General features: G+C 36.6%; 1 protein-coding gene across 1 annotated transcript in view; it reads right to left on the bottom strand.

Moving 5' to 3' along the window:
- CRB1 (crumbs cell polarity complex component 1) overlaps positions 1 to 13,493 on the bottom strand; it is a 214,742-nt gene that overhangs the window by 129,981 nt on the left and 71,268 nt on the right. Inside the window, exons 3-4 of the mRNA XM_032422495.1 lie at positions 4,792 to 4,987; positions 1,720 to 1,859 (exon numbers count right to left, since the gene is read on the bottom strand). Coding sequence (XP_032278386.1) covers positions 1,720 to 1,859; positions 4,792 to 4,987 — 336 coding nt within the window. The remainder of the gene's footprint in view (positions 1 to 1,719; positions 1,860 to 4,791; positions 4,988 to 13,493) is intronic.

Consider the following 13,493-nt stretch of genomic DNA (forward strand, 5'->3'; position numbering starts at 1 on the left):
GAATCTATTATACCTTTTTACTGTACCAAAAATTGTACTATGCACATTTTCTTTTCACACTGTCTCTCTACTAGAATTTAAATTCCTTGGAAGAAGGGACCATGTCTTTTTGATTCCCAGACCCCTGATCTATATATAATTGGCACTGAAATCCATGTGGCTTAAATGATTGAATCCATGAATGAATGGAATACATATTGATTTGTCTTTTTTAAGGTAGGTCTTCTTAACTGCCTAACTTCATTACAAACCCTTTAGAGAACAGAAACCATTCTCATATGTAATTCCTACCTCCTGTTGTAGAACCTGGTATATAACAACAGTTGCTTTTTTGAGTACCTAATATGTTCCAGGCCCTATTTTTATAATTTTATTCTTCATAATAATACAAGTCATTTTTTTCACCCCTCATTTGCAGATGAGGAACTTAGGAATAAGAGGTAACCATCCTAGTTCACTCAGTTAATAAGTGATGGAATTGTTCTACTCCCAAACTGTCTACCATACCCCTGTTTCCAGATAGAGATCCTGTACAGAGTGTTGATTGAATGTTGAGTGCTGATTGATGACAAGAATGTGAAAACACACATTTTGGAATATGTTCAGTATTTAAGTCAAGCTAATGACCAAAGGATAACTAACATGCCCTATTCGTTATCTGGAAGTGGGTAGACATATGACTCACAAAGATTTCTGAGCCACAGAATTCAGAGCTTCCTTTTACACTTTCACATTGTTTGTTTTTTACCTACAAAATATATGTAACCAAAGCATGCTAAATGTCCCTTAGACAATGAGATGTCTTTCAACGGGAAGCTACTAAAAATTGGATTGACCCCAGTCTCCATATTTCCTCCCCAACCACAGGATTATTTTTTCTTTAGACAGTAAAATGAAAGGAAAAAAGGGAGAGATGATCAGTAAGCTTTTAACAACTAGATTTTAAATAATCATAAGCTTATCATTTTTTACCAGTGGATCAAGAAAGAGGAGACATGCTCTTTTATTTCTATCAATGAAATCCTAGTGAGAATTAGGTTAAAGATATGTCAAGCAGATTTTTTGCCAAAATTAACATCAATATTTACAGATGACTTGTTGACTTCAAGTGGTATATAATGTTTTCTACTCATTCTGGTATCACCTTTACACTCCTGTCTAATTACCCTTCATGTGTAATTTTTAGTTACGGTTTATGTATATTAAACTCGTAATCTCATTTATATTATAAATGCCTAGGAGAATACACCCATTTCTGGAATACCATTCTATATCCTCTATGGGGACCATCGGAATTATGTTGACTGACTCCATGAGTTATAATACAATCTCCTAGGATTTTAATATTGTTTCATGACTCTCAATATATTCTACGTATTATAGAAAACTTCTTGGAAGAAAAAGAGGCATCTTCAAGTGAATTTTTCTGCATGAAGACCATGCTGGAATTAATTTTTCTATTCATTTTTTCCTCTCTGTTTCTTCAAGAAAGTTCTGATAATTGGGCAGCTTGGTAACCTACTTTAGACAATGCATAGTGTAGCAGTAGGTATGTGTGAGCAATGAAGAATACAATTAAATTAAACAATGATAAGTAGAAGAAGGAGCTGGTTTTAAACTTTTAACAATAAGAATTTTTAGTCTGTGTTTGCTGTGATTTTTTTCTATTCTAAGCAAAAAAAAAAAAAAAAAAAACTGTGGAAGATCTTTGTCACTTACCAGGCCAGCAGTGACAAGTGTAATTGTCAGCACTGTCCTCACATGCAGCGTTATTATGACAGGGTTTTGACCAACATAGAGGCATCAAGGTCTCACAATGTGTCCCTGTGAATCCACTACCCGTGCAGTTACAGCTATAGCTGGAGAGTAAAATGAAATTTTCACATCAACTCTTGGTCATATTGAGATCAAATATCTTTATTCTGTCTCTTCCCCTGTCCATCAATCTGAGACCCAGGGCATGGTTTTAATACTTATCTCAGAAACTCTGGGGAATTATCCCTATAAGTCTGAAAACATTATGTATTTCCATACTAATATCTGATTATCTTTTTAAATTTATAGTATGGCTTCATACAAAATTATTGGGAAACCACGATTATGTCCTTCAGTTTTCTCATTCATAATTGAAGATAATAATACCTACGTCAAGGGTTATTGTGATAAATGTGCATATAAAGAATAGACACAGTATCTGAAGCATCAGAAAATATTGAATTACTACTAAGTAGTACTAAATAAAGTTGTTAATATTTGTGAAGGCAGTACAGAATGATTTATACCACTGTGTCACTCTTTTACATATACAGCCCATTAATAAGGTCCCTTATGGAAAACGAAACAATAAATCATTTAAAAAACAGGAAAAGCTCTCATTATATGAATTGTGACTTATGTTCTCTTTTTAGATTACAGAAATATTTGAGTCTTGCTATTCCTAACCATTCATTGGTTGAGTGAGATTATCTGACAGATTCAAAACGCAAATCTGATGGAAAAACTTGTTGACTTTATTAAGAGGAGTCTTTTAATTTAGATGGGATCTCCTCAAGGAGTTAGTATTGTAAAAAGAGGGGCTTGCACACTCAATTTAGATAAAATGAAAGTCTGGCGGAAAGAACACCTATGAATTTATAAAGAGTTGGAATCCTGTTCACGATGGCTTGTCTGTATATTTACCACCAAACACAGATATTAAGATTTCACTAAGGAAACTGAAATATTAACAAATGTACTAAGTTACTATAATTTTTATATGTATTGCTAGTGAGAAATCTTCTTACTAATTAAAAACATTTACTAAAAATCTACTATATATGAGACGTTAGAGACAAGAACCATGTACTTGAGGCTGGCTAGTGGATCTCAATTCCTAGAATTAGAGACTCTATGTACAGATTCCTTTGGTCTGCAAGAACCTATTTTGTGTGTGTGTGTGTATGTGTGTGTGTATGTGTGTGTGTGTGTGTGCGTGTATGTAGTTTCTAACTCCCATAAACCTCATAGCAAATGTGTTAATTTTTTGTTGTGGGAAATTAAAATCAAGTTGTAGTTATTGACCTTGTGATTATCTTCTCAAAATTTAGGTAGTAAGAGAAATAAGGGTAAAAGAAAAATTATTCATGGCACGTGAGTTGGAGAAATGAAAGGTGGCAGGAGTCAGCCTTGTTCTGCTTGCATTTCCATAGGAAGCAAAAGCTTTGTGTATTTTCTGTCTAATGCTTTCTGCAGACAGCAAAGCCTGGATGGGAAGACCTCCTGCTCTTCCTCTGGAGTGCATGTATGGAAACTTGCATTCTGGTGTGTCTGCATGTCGGTCAGTAACTGCCTTCAGGAATGTAGATTCTTGCCCCTGGAGAATGATTTGGGTAAAACTGAAAGTCAGAGGCAAGATGTGGAATGTGATCAGAAGTTAGGCTTTATACTTTACAAAAGAAATACATGACTACATTGTTCTATTTATTTATTTGAGAGAAGGGGAGGGGCAGAAGGAGAGAGAAAATCTTAAGCAGACCCCACACTTAGTGCAGAGCCCAACTTGGGGCTCAATCCCATGACCCTGAAATCATGACCTGAGCCAAAACCAAGAGTCGGTCACTTAACTAACCATGCCACCCAGGCACCCCACATTGTTCTATTTAGAATTATATCATTTTGCTGATAGTTGTAGTACATGTGCCTTTTACTGTTCCCCTTTTGAGTCCGATTCTCTTTGAAACTCAGATTTGGGATAAATTCTATCTTACTTATTAAATAAAGGAGAATTGGATTCTAGTCCTTCCTTTCCCAAGAATTAACTGTGTGAACTTGTGGGAGTCACCTAACTTCCCTGAACTTTAGACACCTTAATGTAATGGGAGAATATTAATGCTCACCTTGCCTTCCACTGAGCTGTTGAAGGACCCAATAAGACATTAAGTAGTAATGCTGTTCAAATCGTTATGCACTTAATAACTCAATATTTGTGGTTAAAATAGGTATCAGGGGCATCTGGGTGGCTCAGTTGGTTAAGCCTCTGACTCTTGATCTCAGCTCAGGTCATGATCTCAGGGTCATGAGTTCAAGCACCATGTTGGGCTCCATGCTGGATGTGGAGCCTATTTAAAAAAAATAGGTATCAGAAAGGTCTATAAAATATTTTATATGAATTCAGCTACCATAACCTACATTTATTATATATATCATATTAAGGTGTTATTTATTTATTTGTCTGTTTGTTTATTGTTTTACTGAAAAGCCAATGGTAGAATCTACTTTGGAGCAGAACCACATGGCTACTTCTCGCCATTCTACTCTTTCAAAAGTATTCACCCAGTTCCCCGAAAACCTGAAAATTCAAGATATAATGAATTTAATATCACTGCCTTTCCAACACTGTTTATATAAAATTCCTAAAGGATGTATTTTTCACCACTTGATTCATATGCTTGTTATTATGTAAATACAACCTAATATTTACGTATAGAATTATCTCTAGCTTTGTTTTTGCACTGCCCCTATCTACAACAGGTTTATTTCATGGAATTGAAAAGCTGGTACTTTTCTGTAACATAAAGTTCTAAACGATTACAAGAGTGACTCAGAAAATCTTCACTCTTGGGACAAGTGACCTCCGAAGGATGCATTTCTAAGTAATATCTGAATGTTACTCTTGTTGTCACTTAAAGTGTAAAGCAACATGAACATTTTAAGCTAAGGACATGAGCTCTCCAAATTCCCCAGAGTGGTACAATAGCTGTTGGTCTGTGAGTTCTCTCCAAGCTAACCACCCAAACATAGGAGAAAACGTACCTGCTGTGCTCATCTACACACAGCCCTCCATGGAGGCACGGCTGGCTGGCGCATTCATCACTGTTGAGTTCACAGTGATCACCTACGAATCCAGGGGGACAGTCACAGAAATAAGCCCCCAGAGCATCCCGACAAGTTGCACCATTTCGGCAGGGCTGGGACCCACATTCATCAACTTCCATTTCACAGTTCACACCTTTTAAGAGAGTCAGCACAGAAAAAAGGAAAAGTTTTAGCACAGCATTCGTATTTTAGCTCTTTGCCAGTGCTTTATTTACCAAAGCTCTTGTCAGATGTTATGTTACCCAAAATAATTTTCCTCCTTAACTGTAATTGATACTAACTTTCTGGCATGCTTGTGGGAAGCTGCACAATGCAGAGCAGCTGTTCCTTACAAAGAACTGTTGCGTACAACAGCTTGTGGCTTTTTAGTCTGTTGAAACAAGTCATTTTTAGAACAAAGTTATTGTTAACTGCACTTTTGTTGGAAGCTTAAAAGGGACTGGTCAATGTTTTTAAATTATTTTTAAACAGTTAGTTCGGCATCATATAGAGAAGTGGGTAACAGCTCAAACTCCAAAGCCAAATGAGCTGGGTTGGGATCTTGGCACAGCCACTTAGCTGTGTGACCTCGGGCAATTCCTTAACCTTTCCATATCTCAGTTTCTGCACTTGAAAAATGGGACCAATACTTGTAATTACCTCACAGGATTATTATTAAAATTACAATGTGCTTATGATAGTAGGTGGAACATATTAAATGTTGCTAGAGGAGAAAAAAAAACAATACTTGTTCCTTTTACATTTATTGTTCAAATACAACGTGCAATTATTTCCTTAAGTGCTCTTTCTGCATAGACTTTTTTTTTAATTTAAATTTTCTTAGTGTTGTAAAATACTACTTTTAATTAGGAAATCAGTTTGTGATTTAAACTTAATATAATTAGTGGCATTATTAGGAGCTACTTCATTTTAAGGTAATGTTACATAAAAAAAATCTGTATTTATTCCCCTCAAAATAGTAAGTGAAGATTATTGAGTAAGCAAAAGAAGTTTAAGGTTAACAAAAGTAGTCACATGGAGACAAATTACCCTACCTAATCTATCAAAATAATATCTGATATACAATAATCAAATTTGCATACGTTTTAAAAGACACAAGAGGGGGAATATCTATATTTACATATCTTTATTTCTATGCCTATAAGCCAGGATAATAAATTATGTATTAAAATGATATTGAAGGATTTTCAAAGGACTCAGAAGTTGTTAGTAGTTTATGTGCCGCCTTTCCTGACAGAAAAAGCAGTAGAATATTCTAACACTGCTGACCATTTACAACTGTGACTAGATTCCATAAATACCTAAGTTGAAAAGGGAGGCCAGCATATTAAATTTGATTGTTTTTTGATAAGAAATAAACTTAAAAATTAAGTTTTACGTCAATAAAAATAGAAAGCTGTGGAACAGTATTTGTTGCATGGTAAATGGGTTGCACTATTTGAGGCCTGGCTATTTCTTACCCAGTCTGGGAATGAGATCAATCATATCTGTTTTAGTTGGCATTAGTAAGGTGAAGGGAAAAAACGCTGAACTGGCTAGCAGAAGACCTGCGGTTCTCATTCTCCCTCTGAAATGGCTTTTCAGTAATATTTTAGTATCTCTATTTCTGCCATGCAAAATAATATGATAATAGAGATCTCTATTTTCCAAGATTGTGTGTAAGGCAAAAACCATAAGTTCTTTAAAATATTTTTTCTTATAATTATTTTGTAACATATATAGCAACTCAAATGGTAATGGGTCAGTTTTCGGTAATTACAAGGTACAAAATTACCTCCCCTGAAGTGACAATGATCAATCACAACTTTAAGCAGAGTGAACTGTGTCCACCTAGGAATGTTTAGTCATTATAGGTTCCCATAGTGCTCTCTGAGCAGAGGGCAACTGGCACTTACTCAACACCTGCCATATGCAGAGTCAGGGCATGGTGATTTCACATGCATTCTTGCCTGTGTCCCATGCTCGTCAATGACTGCCTTTGTGCAATTCCTATCACTACATATTCCCGTTCTTGTCAATCCAGTTGTCCATAGTGCCTTTGCCCATGTGATATTAGACTATGTCCTTTGGTATTTTAGTCATCTATATTTGCTGGAAAATATTAACATATCAAGCCAAATCAGTGGTTTAGAACTTGTTAAAGCTTTTCTAAATTTTATTTTTTAACTCAAAATTCATATATTCATCTGATATACACCCAGATTACTTCCTAGTGCTTAAGAAATACATTATAAACCATTATTTTAAATTCTGAAGCTCCACTTATATGTTTTAGCTCAACTACTTTAGCTTTAAAGTGATCCTGATGTGTTTCATAGTTTAGATACAATTTCAATTCAGCTAGTTACTTTGGGGTAATTTATTTGTACTACCTTGATATTACTTAACTATATGATTTTTATTGCAGCTTATCACTGCTGCTGATATAGACAAAAATGACTGGATCAATGTCTGCTTGATGCCAAAATAGCCAGATGAAATGTGGTAAGTATAGTCAGTCATCCAGATGTCTTTGTATTCCCAGATGCTGGCTTCATAGATAAAACATCTGGATAACTAACTATGATTTGCATTTTTCATTTGGATACTTACTGTCAGTCACATGCTTACATCCATTAAATATACAGGTAATCAACCTTCAAAAATATACCTGAACTGTGTGGTCCATTCTATCTGGAAACACTCATTTTATGCCTAGTGTTAGTAAGTACAGCACCATGTTATTATAACTATATGTGGTAACAGAAATTGAATAGAGTCACAGTGAGTAGTATTTCTGTGGTTCATTGTCTAAGAAATAGAAAATTCATAATTGTAGAGTTCTTTCACAAAAATCCACCCAGGAACCAAACCAATCTGTTGGAATTCATTAATAGCTAATAGTATGAAACAAGAAAATAGAAAGGGTATATTAAAAAAAAAAAATACAGGACAAGGAGAACTCTGCACCAAAAGAAGAAAGTATAGGACAGGAAAAAAAAAAAATCTGACATCATTAGCTTTGGTAACTCACTATAACGAATACTGTGTCAATATCCACAAAGGCATCCCTACATAAATATAGATGACCTAAGGTGTCAGATCATTAATTCCTGACAGTAAGGGATAGTTTCACTCTAACTACTCAATTTGCATTAACTGTCAAAAGAAGTTCAGAAAGTTTCTCACAGCCAAATATTTAACTAGTATCTGCAACAACCTGTTTTCAAATAAGGTCACAGTCTGAGGTACTTCGACATAGGGTCTAGAACTTCAACAGAGGAATTTGTGTGTTGGGAGAGGTCAAAATTAAATCCTAACAGACTCCTGCTTGGTTTGTTTTTCTGTCACCATCTTGAAATTCTTAATAATTTTTGAACAAGGGGCCCCACATTTTTTATTTTGCAGCAGAACCCACAAATTATGGAGCCTTTCCGTGTATAAGCCCTTAATTCCCATTTGAGCTTTTTATAACTGATATACATAGAATGAGTTCTTTTTTTCCTGATCAAAACCTGATTGATACACAGACCCGAGATAGGAAAGATTTGAGTAGAATATTCAAATAAGCAGAACTGCTCAGTTTTTGGTCTACCTCAGGTGAGAGACAAGCAGAAAGTGAAAGATGTACCAAAAATGAAGGAGGAGCAGAAGTCCCAGACTCTTCAGCCTCACCCTCAGTGAGTTGGGAATTTGATACCACCCCAGATAAGTGTTGGGATCCCAGGAGAGAAGTTGTTTCCACTTCCTTTAAAGAACTTTGGAAAGACATCAGGACACACATAATTTCCGAGCCACCATAGTACATAATGATAGAGCAGAGAAAACTGTGTAGGACCTGGGTAGATGGAAATTAGATGGTTTTATAGAGAATGCTTATTGAAGCATGCAAGGCAAACAAATGCTTTCTCAAATGAGTCCAACAAGTATTTTTGTATCATGCTGAGTTAGGAAATTATAAAAACTGTACCTGCTATTATTATTTTCCTTCTTCCCCTTTTCCTTTGCCATTCATCATGGAAGAGTAGAGAGAACATGAATTTTGTAGACAGATGACTCAGGATTAGCTCTGCTCTGCCATTGCTAACACCGAGGTTGGATTATAGTAAATGCTCAGTGAATGGTAGGTATTACCTACAATCTATTTGTTCTTTCCTATTCCTTCTTCAATTCCTCAGGGTAGATAGGATAAAAAAAAATTTTTTTTGAAAAGTCTTTGGAAGCAAACATATTCCTGGAAGGGAATTTGGAATAGCTTCCAATTCCACTGAAACAAATATAGATGGCATACTATGAGTATAAGAGCTAGAGACTGGACAAATTTGGAGCAGCCACTATACTAAATATGATTTTTAAAAAAGGGCTACAATGGACATATAAGTAGCTAGTGAGCAATAGTAAATATATAGCCCAAATTAGGTAGTAAATATCTGAGGTAGATTAATCGACTTTAAATTACGAGAAAAGAGTAGACAACGAGGGGCTCTCCAGAACTGGAAATCTGCAAGGAAATAATTGCAGGTCAAGAACAAGAAGGTTCAGAGAACAATACAGGCACATCAGTAGAATAGCTCTACTCTCTACAAAGTCCAGGCTCATAAGGAGATATCAAGATAGAGAAGAAGCTTCGGACAGTATGAGTATAGAGAAGCCAGGTGGTTGATACTCTGCTAAAGATGAGGTAAGAATTCAACAGAAGCAAGGACACTGGAAGCTCTGGTTGTGGTGAGGACTTTGGCTGGAAAGCAGTTTGGAACGATGAGAGAGTCCAACTTGAAACTGCATCAGTGTATGGCTGTAGTAGAATAGAGATGCAGGTCACTGAAAATAGGAAGCTCAAGAAATGCGAAAAGTATGGTCCATAAAATTCTGCAATAGCTCCTAACTGGATTTGGATAAAGTGAAAACTTCTCATTTTGACATCTAAACACCTTGGTAATACCTCTGGTTTCATATCACAATGCTATCATCATTCTACATGCCAGTCGTATCAGATCATTTTCTTTGTCTCAAACCCACCATATACCCCTACCTCCAAGAGTTTGGACACACTGATTCTCTCTCTCGAAGGTTTTTTTCTTACTTGTCCATCTGATGAAGTCATCCTTTAAGACTTATGTTAAATGCCGCATCCTCAATGAAGTATATTCCCTGGTTTCCTTACTGGTTCCACCCTCTTGTGTTTTCATAGCATTTACAGCATTATGTTTTATTATTTGTTACTTCCTTATCTCTAGTAACTGCTTTAAGGACAAGGATCCTTCCTTATTATCAATAGTAATAGCTGAGACTCATCAAGAGCTTATTTCACATCGGGTATTGTGCTAAGCATTTTGTGTACATTATTTGATTTTATTTGATCTTCAAAAAATTATCCATGAGGTGTTATGAAACTGAAGCACAGAAAAGTTAAGAAACCTGATGAGACCAAAAGGCTAGAAAGTGCTAGAGCCGGGATTAGATTACAGGCAGTCTGAATATTAGCCATGAGGCTACATCACAGCCCAGTGCTTTATGTTCTTCAAGGATCTATATCCTCAGTGTCTAGCAAACACCTGCCCCGTGACAGGTGTTTAGCACATTTTGCTGAATTGAACCAAATGTGAAGAAGTTGACTGGGAAAGAGCAGAAGTTATTGAGAATACTGGGAGTATCCTGGAGGTTAGGAAATAATGGCTTGTGAAGAAAAGAAAAGAGTAGTGTAAGCGGTAAGTGAATGATGAACCAGTGGTCTTTCAGGAGTAGGGGGGTTAGTTAGAGAAAGCTAACCTTCTCTCCTGGCCTTGAGAATCGAGAAAAAAAAAAAATCTTTAAGGAGGGTTGCATAGAAAGTGGTTTCATCAGATAAATGCCAAATTCCAGCAAAGGCGAAGGAATTAAAGGCACTTCGGAAAAGATTAAAGTGTTGTGTTTACTTAACTTGTGTTTAAGAAAAGACTATGGATCTAGAAGCAGGTGACCATTCTAATGAGTATCAGGAAGTTTTTCCTGTGCTTTCTTCACATAAGCTATACATTAGCAGTCTGTACTCTAGGCCACATTACTCTTCTGATTCCAACTATCATAGGATGTCTTCTCCAACTATTCCAACAGACATCATTCTACAATTCCAAATATAAACTCTCCTCAATCCACCCTCACTGATCCCCTACACCCCTACCCCTTCCAAACGTCTCAGTGAATGGGATTATCTCTAAATCACCCAAGCCAGATTTCTAGGAGTTATCATCATCTTGTTTTTATTTCCCACATTCCAATTAGTCACCAAATCCTGCCATTTCCCCCACGGAAATGGATCTAAAGGGCCATCCCCATTGCTCCAACCTTATTCAGAGGCTCACCATCTCTCTTCTTGTCTTACTGCTACTGACATCTCTCTTTCAAGTCATTCTCTACATTTCTGAGAGTGATCATTATAAAATACAAATCTGATTGTATCATTGTCTGTGCAAAATTTATAAATAGCTCCTCTTCTCTCCAGGATAAAGCCTTCGAATGTGGTAGAAGATTCAAAAAGCTGTGGACTCGATTGGTACCGCCTCATGTCTTTGGGCTGCACATAGGGCTTTCCCTTGCTTGCCATGTCCCACTCCTCATTCCCACTTCCCCCCAGCTAGTTCTAATTCGTTCTGAAAAACTGAGTTTGAGTATCACATGATGCGGGACACTATACTTAACTACTTATATCTGCCTTAGGTTCCACTCCACAGTTCTCTTATAATCCCCTGTAATATAAAAGTATGTATTACATTTTACCACAAATACTTATCTGTTCATTTTATCTACAAAACCATCAATGTGAATTTTTTGTCTTTTAACACTGAGATCTACAGCATTTAGCACATATTCTTGAATATAAAAAATGCTCAAAAAAAAAAAAAAAGGAAAATGCTCAATGAACTTTGAATGAATGATCCAGTCATAGCTATGGATTAATCCATCATCTGTCTCAGAAGGCAATCTGGTCTGCCAGGACGGAGGTCCTCATGCTTCTGCGAGCCTGGGCCCACTCTAAATCAAAAGCCATAAAGGTAAATTTATGGCTTTGGCAAGTGTTTAAAATGAAACATTGTTTCCAAATGATTGTGCCTTAAACTTCTGACCAGAATTTAGATTTTCCACCTCAATATGCATCTTTCAGCAATTACAGATCAATGTTAACATTCTGTGCCACAAGATAGCGCACATCGTGTGTTATCAGCCTGGAGCAGGTCTTGTCACTGATGTTGTGCTCATCACTCATTACAGTGGGGAGAGAATGCACAATGTCATTGACAGACCACTCTAAACACCTTTCTCATTATCTGCAGAGCCCATGCTTTGGAAATAATTATACTCTAGCTTTTAGTTATCATCCTAAGTTTCAGAGTCCGCTCAATATATTTAATATCTAACAGACCTCTATGCATAATATTTCCTTTCGAATAAGAATTATATACACTATTCCTGGGTTCTTTAAAGAATGATGCATGGTGTTTCTATTACAACACTTATCAGTGCAAGTCTGAACCAAGTATCACTGCAAAGAGGTACTCTAGCACCACTTACCATTACAGCTATAAATTTATACTACCTTTTCCTCCTCTATATCATAGCTATAATATTTTTAACATCCTAGAGCAAAGAGGCTGATGACTTCGTGCTCTGATTAATAGTGTAAAACAAGCATAATATTGATTAGCAAGATACTATGAAAGATTAAAGGCAGATTTTTTATTTTCAGTGGGACCATCTTTGAGTTTTTACCCAGTAAGATTTCTAGCTTGTGCATTTAGATATACCTTTTCTAAGGACACCAAAAAGTAACAAATATCTTTTACAAAATAGTCACTTAAAGTAGACTTTATAAGCCTAGGATTCATCTCTGAAAGATGACTGAATTTTATCAATTTAAAGACTGCTTTTTTCTCTGTCATAGGTTTAAATCTAGGAATTATGATGCACTTCATAATCAATAGTGTCTTGGTGTTGTGTTATATATTAGTTGTAAATTTTTCCTCTCTTGATGTAGATGAAATCAAGGTAACTATCAGTGATTAATTCTGATGAAATATGAAAATTGGTTCATATTTTATATTATTTTATAGCATTTGCTTACTGTATTTATTTTATTATTATTTTTATTAGTATTATTAATATTTTATTATTATCGCAAGAGTCCACTCCAGTGACCTGGCCTCTCTCTACCCATGGACCAGGGCTCCCTGGCCTCTCATTGGATGATCCCCACGTCAGCCTACCCACCTAGCCAAGGAAGGCAGTCATATTCTCATTAGATTGCCTTCAGGGAACAGGTGCCTATAGCTAGGTTAGGGATGGAATTCCATGTTTGTTCCCTAAACTCTCACTCCAGGGAACTGGCATCTCTCGACTGGGGTCCTACTGCAATCTCTGGCTACCCGGAACGGCACTGCACAGCATGTGCAGTATGGTCTTCTCTCCAGGCCTCCGGCATCTGGAGCCCTTCAGGCCTGAGGTCTACGGCCCAGCCTCACATTCTGGAGAGCCTCGTGGGTGGAGGGCGCCCCTCCCCCACAATACAATTTGATACTATGGCTACAAAGATGGCAACAGTCACTGCCCATTTGGACGTGCTGCCTGATGGGGACCCAGGCCTCTCCAGGAACCAGAGATCCCAGATGTCTCTCATTCCATGGCGC

This window comes from Phoca vitulina, unplaced genomic scaffold (genome assembly GCF_004348235.1).
Source record: "Phoca vitulina isolate PV1807 unplaced genomic scaffold, GSC_HSeal_1.0 scaffold26, whole genome shotgun sequence".
NCBI classification, from domain to species: Eukaryota; Metazoa; Chordata; class Mammalia; order Carnivora; family Phocidae; genus Phoca; species Phoca vitulina.